Source organism: Homarus americanus, unplaced genomic scaffold, assembly GCF_018991925.1.
Source record: "Homarus americanus isolate GMGI-L3 unplaced genomic scaffold, GMGI_Hamer_2.0 scaffold22250, whole genome shotgun sequence".
In the NCBI taxonomy this organism is placed as follows: Eukaryota; Metazoa; Arthropoda; class Malacostraca; order Decapoda; family Nephropidae; genus Homarus; species Homarus americanus.
In genome coordinates this window covers 11,047,244-11,062,757 of record NW_024741189.1, presented here as the reverse complement: position 1 = coordinate 11,062,757, position 15,514 = coordinate 11,047,244, and the positions used below count along the sequence as shown (strand labels likewise).

General features: G+C 36.2%; 1 protein-coding gene across 2 annotated transcripts; it reads right to left on the bottom strand.

The window, feature by feature from the left end:
- Positions 1-845: 845 nt before the first annotated feature.
- LOC121875642 (U3 small nucleolar ribonucleoprotein protein MPP10-like) lies at positions 846-15,449 on the bottom strand. Of its 2 annotated transcripts, XM_042380259.1 has the most exons (11): positions 15,261-15,449; positions 13,035-13,179; positions 11,655-11,760; positions 10,010-10,693; positions 9,140-9,388; positions 7,819-7,993; positions 5,072-5,256; positions 3,509-3,646; positions 3,016-3,124; positions 2,466-2,683; positions 846-1,100 (listed from the first exon to the last, which is right to left on the bottom strand). In XM_042380259.1, exons 4-11 carry the CDS (start codon positions 10,619-10,621, stop codon positions 942-944), a joined length of 1,845 nt encoding a protein of 614 aa, XP_042236193.1. In that variant the 5' UTR covers positions 10,622-10,693; positions 11,655-11,760; positions 13,035-13,179; positions 15,261-15,449; the 3' UTR covers positions 846-941. The 2 variants fall into 2 exon arrangements, with proteins under 2 accessions (XP_042236193.1, XP_042236192.1); XM_042380258.1 differs by lacking the exon at positions 11,655-11,760.
- Between the last annotated feature and the right edge of the window lie 65 nt (positions 15,450-15,514).

The following is a 15,514-nucleotide window of genomic DNA, read 5'->3' as shown; positions in this document are numbered from 1 at the left end:
ACACATCCTCCTTACTGCATTAATTTATATGGGAAAAATGGTTTCAATGAACATAATCCACCTAACGAAGGCATTTTATTGGAACCTAACCCTTTCGTTCAATGGGGACTTACTGTATAATAGTGCTTATTAGTGATTAATCATGGCATTGTAGCCAGGTTAGACTCCTCACTCTGGGCAAAGCTGTGTTGTGTTTTGGTTGTTTTTCAACTCGTAATTTCGGGTAGATATACACAACTTTCTTCATTTACTTTTACTCAGTTACATGCACACACCATCCTAAATACATATTGTGAAAAAAAAGTAAAAGAAGTAATTGTCCTAAAGGCAAGCACGTAATGGGAGGATAGCACAGAGTGTAGTGGGTGGGGAGCATTGCTAGGGAATCGGTGTCCCAGCTGGTCTTCATTACTATGGTGAACCAGGGAGTATATGAAGATGGTGACTGTGTTAAGACTTTCCTTTGGCTTTTATTTACTGGCTTGGCCATTGTGACCTTGACCTTTAATCTATCAAAGTAAAAAAAAATTACGTGGAACCCCCAAAGGATCTCAACAGTTACTTCCCTTAGCATATTTAATCTGTGATTCATGTAAACATATTTTGTGACGTCCTGTGTTACCATGAAAAATTAAATTTTCTAAGTTTTTATGACAATGCCCTCACTGACTTTAAAAGAGTTCAGTTCAGAATGTCTACCATCCAGAGTTTAACCATGCCAATAGAGTAGATTTGGCACGGGTAAGGCTTAAATGTGCTTCATTTCCTTCTTGGCGATGGTGCAGAAACACAGTCACACGAACAAGGTCATTCCAATACATTGCGATGAAAGAAAGTGTTTAAGATTTACTTTACAAAATTTATTGCATCTTGAAGTATCCACTTTATTAGCATATAGAAATAAATTACAAAAAAATCATACCAAAGAATTTGCAGCTATTCTATAGTAAATATTTGGATGCAGACTTGTTTTCTGTTCTTTTATTTTTCTTACTGTGACCTTCATTCCTCTTCTCTTTCATCTTTTTAGTAGCATCCTCTTGCAGTTGCTTAAAGAAGGTCTGTGAGGAACGTACTACCTTGTTTTGCTTCCCCTCCAACTGTAAAGGCAATCAAAATTAATGACATTAGCAAAATCATAACAAAATACAAACTGTTGTATGCATACTTAAAAAAATTAAATAAATAAATATGGTCCTTTTATAAGTTGAGGTATTAATGATATTATTCGATCTGACAATAATTATTTATGAGCTCTCTTCTTCTTGCTAATATCTCGGGAGTCAAGATGCAAAAAAATAAATAAAATTCTGCTCTTAACTTATAAACGACTATATTTTACGATATTTACATTTAAGGTCTGCATACAACAATGTTTCCTTTATTTTGTTATTTATGATGTAAAACAAATGTTCAACTGAGTTTGTGAGTGTGTGGAAGCAAAACTTGACAGTCAGGGAAGAAAATTTAATCTAACCCAGGGAAAAATATATTTGGTTTTCTGAGATCCAGTTTTGAGGGTCTACAATTCTAGGGGGGCTAGAACACAGTGTTTAATTTCCAGTGACTGGAAACTGAGGGAAAAAAGTTCACTTCAGAAAAAATATGAAAGCCCACAAAATAAGATAAAAGATAATGATTTAAACCCACAGAAAAATACAAAGGTAAAACATCGTTATAAATAAAAAAAACTTGCACTCACCACATCCACTGAGCATCTCATAACATATGGTGACATGTAATTAAGACACGAAAAGTGTAAAGATCAACGAAATTTATAACTTAATTTTTGTGAATCTTTTCGACGAATTTCACATAAGAAATGGTTCAAGCAGAGCAGTAGTTCTTTACATGAACCATGTAAGAAGTAGTCCCAAGTTTAAGTGTACAGTATCAGGGGCAGATCCAGGATTATCAAAAGGGGGGATCCAAGAAGTTGTGGGTGGGGAAACATTGTGAGCACAGCAAGCTCACCCAGATGGGGGGTTTAGGGGGTGCTGTTGCCCCCCGAGAATTTTGTGAAATCTGACCAATATCATTTGCATTTTGAGGCCATTTTGAAGCTATGAGCACTTGATATTAGTAAATATTCTAAGGTCAGCAGTAATTAGTTTTTACTATACAAAACACCTGAGGATATTACTGCATTAAAGTAAAAGTATTGGAATTTTCTGATGAAAAGGGAGGTCTGGACCTCCAGGACCCCCCCGGATCTGTTCCTGAGTATTATTATTAGTGCTATTCATGACACCCAGTAAAGCCCTTATACATCACTCTTATGTCATAAATAGTGCCATCATAAACATGTCTCCACTGAAACTATGGAGCTATTTCTTATAGCATTCCATATTCCAGGAAAGTATATAGACTGCTATTAGAGGTATTTCTCTACAACCTTTTGAATACTTTCTATCATCTTCTATTTACTTTCACAAAAGTATAATATTTAGATCCATCACACTTACCACTTTCACTTGTCCTGACTTGACAGCCTTTTCAATAACCTTCATTGTGGATTTAACATCAAGCTTTCCATCTGGTCCTGCCTTCTTCATCTTTGCTTTCAACTTAGCCTCCTGCATCTTGGCTCTCTTCTTCTGGTGAGCCTTCTTTGTCCTTCGCTCACGCATTTTATCTGTGCTTGTGCGTTCTGTTTTCCCCCGTAGTTCACCTCGTACAGGTTCTGCCATCATATAACAATATGTAAATGTGCAAAAAATAATAATGTGTGGGAAGCATTCAAAATATATGGGATGTACAGCAAGACGTTGAATTTTGTCTAAAAGTTTCTAAAGGGAAAGTGAAATACGTGTAAGAGTTTGTCAGGAAGTGGAAAATGTGATTCCCAATGAAACTAGGACTGTGTCAAGAGATGTGTAAAGTTGCTAGTAAAGACAGTAAAGAAGAGCAAGCAATGATACAAATGACAATGAATTAGTCAACCAATTTTTATCTCAAGTGTATATCTTTTCCTGTTATAAGTATTTTGACACAACAAAAGATGCTACGACTTACCCAATATCTCTTGAGGAGCCAGAAGTGTAGCATCACTTGCTGTTACAGGTGTGGCTTCTTCCATATTAATGGCTGGCAAGTTAGTCTGGATCTTCACTTCTGCACATGTCTGAAATGCATATTACTCTGCAGTTCAAGAAGCAATTGTTCAGACTCAAGATGAGGAATAATTTATTTAAATGTAATGAAAAAAGGGAATTAATTATGAAATATAAATAAATGGTGTTTTACAGAATTCGTTGGTGTACAGTATCTTTTGGGGGCTGCAGTCCTATACTATTCTTAAATGCTCTTTCTTTCCCCCAACACACATCTCTCATCTTTTACATGGTACAGTATACAATTTTTTTTTTAGGGGGGGGCATTCGTTTAGCAAGAATTTGCAAAGAGAGTTTTTAGAAATGTATCTGTCATGTTAAGTGGGGACTACCTATATACAGTACAGTACAGAACTGTATAAATATTGCATATACTGTATAAGTCTAAAGATTACCTGTCTGGGTGTGTAGTGGTAGTTGGAGAGGCCATCAAGTTTAATGAAAAGCTTTTCCATTCTCTCACTTATCTCCTTATGTTCCTTGGGCTCCTCTTCCCCATCCTCAGTACCCTTCTTGTGTTGTTTCTGGTACTCCTGTAAGGTTGCAATGGAACATTGTTCAGGAAATGCAGGCAAAATTTGCTTACAACAATGTAGATATCCTTTGATTCATCTGAAAACAGCATAAACAGCTGCCTTTCATCTGTCTGTCCAGGGTGATCTCTTGTCTACCTCTATTATTATCACTCAATCGTCTCACGAGAACTCTTTATTTGCCCTCACACTATGTGTGTAACGTGAATTCTCAGTATCCCAATTCTATATCAATCACCCTAAAAATACTTAATTACCCAATGATTTCCTTTTATACTTAAATTGTTTCTTATCCACATTTATTTCCAGAGAGTATTCAATGAAAACATTTCCACTTTTCTATGCTTTAAATTAGAAGGTCCAAACTTTACTTGCATACAATGTACTGTATGACACAACTAGCTGCCTCTTATAACAAATTTTATAATATCCAAGCAATTTTCCTAAAGTGCCGCATTCTAAGGTTTCTTTAAAATTTTTACTCTACATTTTAGTTTCACCCCCTCCACCATCAACATCAATTTTATGGCCATTTTCCACACTTGTGAGGGTTAGCCAGGATTATCTGATGGCAGTTCTCCATGCTGCATGGTCTCTTGTCATGTTCCTTACTCTAATGTCATTTCTTGCACCCTCTTTCCATGTCATTCTTGGCCTACTCCTGGTTCTCATCCCCTCCACATTTAGGCTCATACACCTCTTAACCCAAATGGTCTCTTCCATTCTCTCACCATGCCCAAACTATCTCAGCCTGCATATATTCAGAATTTTATTGTACTCTACCCAATATTTTTAATCCCCCTTTTCAATCACAAATACATTTTTTCTCTATAATAGTAGTCAATAATTCATACAGCACAATCTCAACCAATCACAGCAACACAAGTACCCTCGTCTTACTTCAATTAATTATAATCATAATCTAGGGTCTAGGCAGTAAATTCTAATTAATTGTAATACTCACCTGTCTTGTAAGCAATTATACATTCATCCAGTCCAATCACATAATATATTTCGTTTATGCTTTCATACATACAGGGCTGTATTATGAAAGTCCTTGCCTACAACATACCTCTTCTCACATTAAAATAATACTAGCTCATTTATCTATCCCTGATGCCTTGAAAATCACTATCCTTCAATCATTTCATATCAGTCTTTATGTTTTCTTCCACTATACAGCAGACAGCCATACAGAATCTCACCTTAGTACACTTATCTACTCATCTCCAACTAAACCCTGTCACTCCATCCTTTCATATAGTTCCTCACTCTCTTTTAATTTTATAAGTGGTAATACAGTGTATCTATTCTCATTCACTACACACTAACTCATAATTTAATTTAAGTTTTTGCCTCCTTCCAACTCTTCACATATCCAAAACACTACAGTAATTCTTCTTTCACTCTTAAGTAAATTCCAACCTCCTCATAAATTTCAGCCAGACTCTTCTTGCTTTTCTCTTGATCAAGGAGAAGTTTCTTTTTGTATTCATAAGGATCCTGAGTCGGCTTCACTTTCCGCTCAACATCATCCCAAGCCTTTATGCGGATGCGATTCATTATCATCTTTTCAACTAGTGATGTTGTATCTTCAGTGATCACTGGTCCTGAGGGAGATATTTAAATTTTCACTTCTCTATACAGTACAGTAGGGTCGGGATATATCACGAGATAGGATCCAAGGATGTTTGCTATATACTAAATCCCGATATATAATTACATGTAATCAATGGGGAAAATAGGGTTTGGTTCTGGAGGTCAATAAAGGTGACTAAACTTGACATAAAATGGCACAGTCTAAAGTTAGCAAATATAAACTGCATTGCTGGAATCCTTGCAAGACAGCGAATGATTTGAATACAGACATTATATATTTTGCACAAGAGATAAAATTTTTAGTCCTTTATACTAAATTGTACAAATAATTGATAAAATTTTTGTCAAGTGAAAACTATAGCATGTACAGTATATATTCAAATTAATCACAATCTTACAAGAATTCCAGCAATGTTAATTGTATTCTCTTCAGTCAATTCATTAACATGTTACAAGAGAAAAACTTAAACTCCCCCTATATGACAGATAAATAAATACCATTAGGTATCTTTGGCCGGCGGCTGGGCCAGCTGTCATAATACATCAACTCCCCCTCCAATTCCGGCAAGATTGAAAGTGGTTTTAGGCTCAAAGTTTTTATCTTATAAAATGTCATAAACTAAAGTTAGCAGAATATAAATTGCATTGCTGGAATCCTTGCAAGGCAGCGAATAATTTGAATTGACATCATATATATTGCACAAGAGATAAAATTTTTAGTCTTAGAGTTCAGTACTGTACATTTAAGTACTGTTCAGTTTTTCAATTCGTATTTTTATTTATTTATTTTTTTTGGTGATTTAGGGGATTTTTAAGAGTGTTTCTGACTTTACAGTGAACCCTCGCTTTATGCAGTCAATTGAACCCACGGAGGCCCACGTAAAGTGAACAACATAACATATGGGATTAATTGAAATAGAGACCGGGCCAACCATCAAACTCCACTTTTTCAGACACAATACCTACGTTGTAGTAAAAATAACTTCTTAATTTTATGATGGTATGCACACACAATTAATAATTAAGAGAAATATCAATAATATTAGGTTTTTTAACACTTACATTAGTAGAAAAGATGGCTGGGCACATGGGGATGGGGGGTTGGTTCCGAGGCAGAGGGCAGATTATTGGCCCTCACCTGTATCACTTGGATCAATTGTATCACTATCCACCACAGAGGTTTGCAGGGCCTCTTTGTCAAACCCCTCAAAGTCCATATAAGTCCATATCCTCACAATCACTATCACTGACTTGGGTCGGCTGTGGTGGGTGGCGGGTGAAAAACTCGGTAATGTTTTGATGACTGGGCGACCTTGTGTGCACCCTGCCCGCACCGCTCTCCGCGTAAAAGAGTACATGCACTGCGTAAAGTGAGCATTCCGGGTCTGGCAGGGTACCGCGTAAACGTGGAAACGCTTAAAAAAAACGCATAAAGCGTGGTAATACTGTACTGTATATGATTTTGAGTCTACTGTAAATAAATTTATCGCTATATATTGGAAAATGTCTATAATTTTGGTAGTCGTGATAAATTTGAAATATTTCCTGCCTGATTTCCCTCACGAAATAAAAAACTTATCGCTATACAGTACTGTATATAGGAAAATGTCGATAATTTGGAAGCCGTGATATAAAAAAATAATTTATAAAGTCGCTATATATCCCGACCCTAGTGTACCTTACAATGATCGTTATATCAATCAAAAGTCATTTACACTTTAAGTTTAAATCTTGCTGTGTTGAGCTCTCAGGCAAGTACGGTACAGTTAAATATTCACTATCATGCTTTTCAGTCAGTAAGCCAAAATATTACATTCCATTATAATTGCATTAGTCAAATCAATCATTGTCATGCCAGCATTGATTGAAACTTTCAACACTTCTGCAATTATTCCAGAACTACCAGCAGCAATTAGAATAATGAGAGATGAAATGAATTACAGAGTGGCTGAGGGAAATATATTTTTACCTGCACTGAGAAATGTAAGGAGAGAGCAGTACCATATCAAATGGGAAAAAGATGTATAAGTAAGGGAATTATAAGCCAAAATTATTTTCTGGATGTAAGACATGAACTCGAGATGCAAGAGGATGGAACAAACTAGAAATGACATAAATAACATGCTTGAGGGCAATATGTTGGGTGGAAAGGATGAAGAGAGGAAGAAATGCAGAAGCAATAGGATGAAGAAGTGGTAGAAGAGTCATGTAGAGAACATATCTAGAGATGCACATGTGGAATGGATATCAGGAGAGAACAGGAAAAAAAGAGATAGGTAAAATAAATTTATAAGTCAGAGGTGGAATGCAAGTGGGGAAGAAGATTATGAAGGCAATGGAAGGTTGAAATAAAAGCCACTATAAGTGAGAGGAATGGACATCTATACAACGGTGATATGACTGAATGCCCAGAGTAAAAAGTGTCAAGTGATTTATGGAAATGAACAAACTTTTGATAGTTTATGTGAAATGACACAGATAAATCAGATGGGTATTTGAAGCTTTCTGGTGGAAATGTTATACCACAGGTGAAAATATAGCTACATGCTATATATACTTATGAGTTAACTTACTCTGTCTAGCAACGATGTCATACTCCATATGCTCTTCTAATGCAGAATTTTCTGGACGGTCAATACCCACAGCTTCTCCACGTAAGTACCAGGGCTTTTCACTTGTATTAGCTTCTTCTAGGGTTTCTATAACCTTTAGTTCTTTTTCTCGCTCTTTCTCAAATGTGGACTTTACCTGCAAAAAAGATGCTATATTTTTCCTATTCCTATTTACACTACCTACGTCTGGCTTTGTTCATCCACACCACATTCTATTAAGTGTTTTCTTAAAGAAAAATTCCAAATTAACATTAGAAATAACCATTAGTATTGTTAGAAAGTCTCAGCAGTACAATACTGTATAGGGACACTACTGTGGTAAAGCAGTAATTATACTGGGAGAGCAGCCCACTGCCCCTGATTTCAAATCGCCATTGAAGAGGCATGTACTATGGCTATTATCTGATGTGAGTCAGCAACATTAATACAACCATCTCCCACTGTGCAAAGGCCAAATTTGAAAAACACAAGCTTTGATCAGTCACCCAGACTCATCCTACATGCTTAAAAGACTCATTAAAACCAAGAAAAAAGGCATAGATCTATTAAAAAAAAAAATTGGTTTAAACCACGGTTCACACCATTTGGTTTAAACCATTAGTTTCAATCGGCCAACCCTGCAGATATCCAAACCATATATCCATTCTACTAGGCCCACAAGTCTGACTTGTAAATTACTGTACATGGTGTACTAAGCAAACCTAGCTTGAACATGTAATATTCTCAAGGAATATCCTTAAATGTACCTTCCCTAATCCATCACAAAAACAAAAAGTATCTTTACAAATTTGTGTTAGACAATATGACACAACAGACAGAATTTTGAGAATCCTACCAAAAAAACAAGAATTGTAGTGTTCATTTTGAAACTCATCGGACTCATCCATAAAGATACTTTTAATTGTGTGTACATACGATTTATCTTCATAGTATCATTATGAAATTGCTGCCAACTTTTCAAATCATCTGCAAATATGTTCAAAATTTACAGCGTATACATTGTTTATCACTGCCTAGTACACACACACACACTGATAATTTCCATTTATAGAAAGAATGGCAATTTCCCAGATTCATAATATTTAAGTCACTGTGCTTCCTTCAACCATTCTTGGGAACATACCCAGACCCTCCCTACCTTCTAATACCGATACTCATTTTAAATCTTCTTTAAAACTATACGAGTAAGCTGGAAGATCTGAATCCCAATACAGGCAATTACTGTATATTTAATAATCAATATCTGTAGTTATATCTAACAGTTAAGTACAGTACTCCATACCTCTTTTTTGGGGATACCCAAAAGCTTATGAGGTCCTTCTTCTTCATCACTTAAACTATCTTCTTTCTCAACTCTATCATTATCAAAATGTTCTCCATTATCACCATCATCATCATCATTGTCCTCTTCATCTTCTTCATTATCTTCCATTTCATCCCCACATAAAAGTTCTGACAGCTTCTTTGCTTTATTTGTTTTAACTCTATCTTCTGATACACCATCAAAAAAATTATCATACATGGCACCTTCCTGTTTGAGAAAATATGACATCATATAGTTACAAACACTGTTCAAAAAAGATATACAAGAATATAAAAAAAATTATCCTATATGTTAGGTGTAACAACATTTCATCTCTAAGTTCCAGGTTGAATCCTGTAATCAGACAACAATAAATGTGGAACATTTTTTAAAAATTGCAATCTATGACCCTTCAGAAAGGTAAAAAATACAAATATTTACAGCCTTAACATAAGAGAAAAGTTTATTAACTGAACAAGAATGGAAAGTCAAAGCTAAAAGCAAGGACAGGAAAATCTTGATCAAGGACCTTGAGATCAAGACAAATTAATCTTTGTACAAATTTTTAAGACAAATGCCTCTTTGTGAAAACACCTCAAATCTGAGATGAAAATCATAAGTTCAGTTGAAACAAATAAATAATGCTGTCTATAAACCTTCATGTCTAACTTTATCATAACACTACAGAGGGTTTTTCTCATTCTTCTAAAGCAATATAAAAATAATAAACAACCTTGACTGTAAAACCATATGGCAAAAGTAATGTGTGGAGAAATGTCCCGAGAAGAATTTATAGATACCAATATAATAATGAATGCAAGATAAAATATAAATGACAATGATGCTTACCTCCTCATCACTTCCTTCAGAAATGTCTGCCATGAAGTCTATATCTTCTGAGTCTACGTCATAGTTATCACCAATGGCATCATTGTCAGCTACCCATTCACTTTCTCGGAGTTTGAAAAATTTTGTGTCAACCGATGTAGTGCCAAATTTTGGTGCCTTATCTCTTTCTCTTCTTTTTTCTTTCATATCTTCATAATCTATGTCATCACCCTTATCATCATTTTTTACATTATCAACCTCTTCATTTTCATCAGAATCTTGTCCTTCTGGTGCAATCAACTCATCAAAATTGTCCTCCTCATCCTCACTATCATCACCAAATTCACAATTTAATCCTATATCATTGATATCCTCTGGCTTTTCAAAAAGCTCTTCATTGTCACTATCACTGATATCATTACCTTTTAATTTCTCATTGTTTTTTGACCTGTCTAGCTGTAAATCTTCCTCATCTTCCTCCTCCATGCTAACATCATCTTCCTCATCACTGCTCCCTCCAATCCCCTCATCCAGTTCTCCATTATATTTTTCACTTCTCTCACTTTCTTCTAGTGACAGTTTGTTATACTTGGCTAAACTACTAAGTTTAGCCACCATAAAACAAAGGTTCATGTCATCAAGTTCTTCAAAGTCACCTGGAACAGCCAAAAGAGGTTTGTTCTGTAGTTCCACCAGCTGCCAAATCTGAAAATAGAGACATTGTGAGCAACAACAGATTCACAAGACGTCCGTGAATCTGAATGATGCTTCCCAGAATAAGAACCAGTTGAGCACCGAACCTTGTTTGTGACTTTCAATTCTGACTTTTCTTACTGAATTAGTGAATAACAAATGACTTATAAATACCCTTAACTTTTTGCCTATCATACTGATTATGTACAAAATACATTATCAGCTAAACTTCATTTGAATTCTTTCAATGGTTAAAATATTATGAAAGAAATACAGTAATATCTCCTTTAGCCGGAATCTCTCATTCCTGGAACTCTCCGATTTTTTGAGGGGCACATTTTCCAGAAAATTCTGAGAAATTTTTCCCGATACCTGGAAAATTCAGGGGATGGGTGATATTTTTCCTGGTTCAAGAGATGGTGTAGTGGGCAATTTCTGGAACTTTCGAGAACATTTTTCCGTTACCCGGAAAACTCTGGCGATGAGGGATTTTTTTCCGGCTTTGAGAGAGTCGTCCCGTTACCGGAGATCTCTCATTCCTGGAAGTGCTCTGCGTCAATTGTACCGGCTAACAGACATATCATTGTATTAATAAAGAAGAGAAGGATGAATAAATGGACTAAGCAATGCCACTGCTCCCTAAATTTCAGGTAGTATAATATTCTATTGTCTTCAAATCAAAGATTGAGAACAAGATATTAAACTTTGAACTCTTGACCCCAAAATGGTCCAGTCTTACCGTATTAATACTGTAGCACAAATAAAACACAAACATGAGAAATTAGGCTTTTATCTGTCTGTATGAGATACCCTTCACAACCTTAGCACTAAAATGTCACAATAACAAAGTTTCAGGTAAATCCTGTCGAGAATTGAATCTTGTATACATAACTAAAACTATTTCACAAAGGTGAGATTCATCCTGAAATCCTACTTTAAAACTAGGCTTGGATACAATGACTCGTGAGTATACCTATCAAAAGCATGAAGCTTAGGACCCAGGGAATCCTTAATCCTCAGTCTTGGTTTACGTCATATGACGTGAGCTTACAGGGCTTCGGTTCACGCCATATGACACCCTGTAATTACATGATACTGTTTGAATTGCCACATGAACCTGGCTAAATATGTGGCAAGTAGGCATTTACCCTAGACTCACTCATACATTCGAGTCTTCCAGTCTCCCTTCTCAGTAGCTTCTCAGCTTTTGTGATGTAGGAATCTCGACTTCATGCACCTCACCCCAGCCCTCAAGCTAAAGTGTAGTTGGGGACTTGCCATTCAGCAGATTCATGATCATTTAATGGAGGCAGCAATAGTAATTGTAAATACTTTAATGTAAATAGTTATAAGATAATAAAACAAAGTGTCCTGTATCTCACACTACCTAACAATCATTGCCGTGCACCTTGTACTGCCAATCTCACCCCATTGTGTCACTCACACACACACCATCACATGAATTCTCTACTCTTCTTACCCTTATGATGCCATTCTGTGGTAAGGACATGTATTTCTTTACTGTTTATTTCATGCATGACCAGTTTACAAGATTAGATCCCCCCCCCCTCCCCCAATATATCCACTTAAGAGGAGTACGTAGACCTACCATAGCCAGGTGCCTGGAGTTTAACTTAACGATGGCTGAGGCAATAACTCGAAGATTAGCCCTCTTACCTACAAGCAACTCTAGCCCTTAAGAAGTGGTGAGAAAGAAGTTATATTTCAGGGAGCAAATACTGTATGTAAGATACCACAAAATGTATATGATCCATTCGTATTCATTTCAGCTACACGCTATGACCTGGCCAACCCTACTTCCCACTCCTAGCAAAATATCTGAGGGAGGAGGATTATCAAGTTCATTCTCCTTAGGCTCAGTTACACATCAGGATTTCAGAATCATTCTCACATTAATCATTTCTGTCTGTCTAGAACAAAGACACCTAAATACAGTGGGGTATGCTATAACGAATCTAATTGGTTCTAGAACCTTGTTCGTTATAGGATTAATCCGTTCCAGGCCCCCAAATACAACCACTTAACACTGAAAAATATAATATAAAATTGTAAAAATTGTAAAAAAGTGCATAAATATGCATCTAAACCCCTGAAATAAAGAATATCATTAATATTTGTAATAAAAAACAATAAATTAGAAAAAAAAAAATTAAATAATGTTCGTTGTAGGAGTTTCGTTCGTTATAGCATTCTCAATTTTATAGGCAAAACCGTTCGTTATAGGAATATTCGTAGTAGGATCCGTTCGTTATAGCATACCCCACTGTACTAAAGCCAGATACGATGAAAGGAACGCGATACATGTTGCATAAAGTCCTTGTGCATGACTCACCTGTTCAGCATCAAGTCCATCTGTGAAAAGTTGAGGAAGTGCATTTTCTGGGATGGGAAGATTATATTTCCTCTCTTCTGCTTTCAAAAAATTGTATATTCTCTTTGTCTGTTCCACCCATGCTTCCTGAAGTTTACTATTAGGCCTGAAATGGGTTAAAATACAGTACAGTATCTATAACAAAATTTATATAACATTGTACAATATTTAAGACAAATATATATTTAAAGTGTATAGAAATTACATAGGTTGTTAGCAGCAGATAAAAAAAAATCTGACTAGAAAAGGTTTGAATATTTTGGATATACAGTACTAATGTATCCTGTATACCTGGACTGTCAGTGAATTCTGCTACCTGGGTGACATGATCAGTGCCTGAGATAGGAAACCCTGTTCAGACCTAAGAGAACAGCTGGGCATCGAGAGTATTGATGAGGTTTTGTGTCGAGGTACCTGTACAATAGTATGAAATAGTTCAGGCATGTAGAGAGAATGAAGGAGACCAAGTACTGTAGGTAAAAAATAAAATAAAAAATGCATGAGTCAGAATGTGGAGGGGAGGACAAACAGAGGTGAAAAATGTGCTGCTAAGAAGAAAGGTGTTGACAGCAATTCAATAATAATTAACCAACAAATGCGGAAGGTGGGTACACAAGAGGTGCAGTGGAGTAAACGGCAGACTGTGGTATGTTGCTGAGTTTAAGCGTTCTGTATGCACAGGTGTCCATTGGGGATTTGTCCCTGAACAGTGTCTAAGGAGTCGTTACCTGTGTGACATGAACAGTGCTGACGGGATGCTGAGCCTGCTTAATTACAAGAGTAAATAGTGGCTGAAGGTCATGACCTTCCCTCTGAGTGAAAGGAAAGGTGTATGTGGCTGGCATGAAAAGTGTGATGTTGCATGGCAGTGAAACCTGGTAAATTAAAGATGTCATATGCAAGGCTAAGTGAGATGAAATAAGAATGGTGAAGTGGAAGTGCAATGTGACACTGAAAAACAGGAAACCCAGTTCATACTTAAGCTGGGTATTGAGAGTACATGTATTGGCAAAGTTCTGCCGAGAAGCAGCTTGAGATGATTTAACCCTCTCTTTAAAGAATTCTTATTTTTATATGGTATGTAAAAAAGTGTACTGTGAGTGTATGTACCATGCTAAGCAATGGATGTTTTCAGAAAGAAGGTAAGTACTGTATGGGCCTTACTTATAAATGACAAGGATAATATTGTTGGAATCAAAACCCATATTACAGTACTCTATGGGTTTTGATTCATTGGGTAATATGTGCACTGTATGTTCATATAATTATTGTTCTTCCTCGAGGAGGCGTCATTATCATGTCATATTCAGTAACGTATCACAAGTTAATCTGTGTTTGTGGAGGATGAAATCTCCATGAGTTCATCTGTCAACATGGACTAGTTGGCAGGATGTGAAAGTGTTCAAAATGCAGCAGACAACTGACATCACATCCTTTGATGGTTATGTATCACTATCAGGTTATTCGGCGGCTTTGTGACTATCGAAGGACGTGATGTCGGGTCACTGTCCGTGCTAATCTCTCGTTTTTGGAGGTCCAATAATCCTATGTGAGTTAGTTTAGTTTTGAATATAAGCTCGGACTTCGTTTCATAGCTCCAGTACCGTTTCAGCCCTCGTCAAGTTCAGTATACTTGTAGTGCAATGTTTGTGACAGAATAACATAGTTATGTAATGAAATGCAACCATTTTAAAGTGCTGCATTACATTTCACTATTTCACTGCACTTTCCTACAATATTTCTTTTTAATCATAGATAAAGCTAAAATACATGGTATATACTTATAGGTTTGGATTATCTCTTGAATTGGGTGCAAGTAATCTTGAGTATGACTTATGAGTTGGGTACGAGTTATCTGGGTACGAGTTGGCGTGGGTACGAGTTAACTTTTTTGGGTACGAGATGACCCTATCCCTGTTTTTCATACCCACGAATGTTAAATAACGTTTATTTTTAATATATCAATTTTTTAACATATTTTCACAAACTACAACCGTGTCCACTTTAATATAAGTGAAAATCCGGCATTTTTATAATTGTTTTCAATCAATTTCGGCCGTAGGTTAGTCCTGTATAATTACCAATATTACTATCCCTGCAAAATTGCAAGGATATATTTGTGATGATATGATTAGCGAAAACATTAACATCACTTGAACCAAACTACTTCAAAGTGTAGCATCTCACCTTAAAAAGTCCTCGGGTTTCTTTATTAGAAATTTAAACTTGTCGTAAATATCCTCCATTTTCATCTAAGTTCTCACACCGTTAATATCCTCTTCTTTTAGAAGTACTGTATATCGTTTACATGAAGGTAAACATCACTTCACATGCTGCCGTGTGTGGACGGTGTTGTTGTATCAAGGAGTCCAAGGAGCACTACCATAGGAGGAGGTCTCACTCACACATGTGGCGTCCCCACGCGGCCGGTAAGTATAAAC

Excerpts from the sequence above, each read along its gene's own strand:
- LOC121875642 (XM_042380258.1), bottom strand. The coding sequence starts at position 15,325 with ATGAAAATGGAGGATATTTACGACAAGTTTAAATTTCTAATAAAGAAA. Across the intron at positions 3,647-5,071 it reads TGGCTGAAATTTATGAGGAG|GAGTACCAGAAACAACACAA; the intron begins GTTGGAATTTAC and ends GCAACCTTACAG. Across the intron at positions 3,125-3,508 it reads ACCACTACACACCCAGACAG|ACATGTGCAGAAGTGAAGAT; the intron begins GTAATCTTTAGA and ends TATGCATTTCAG.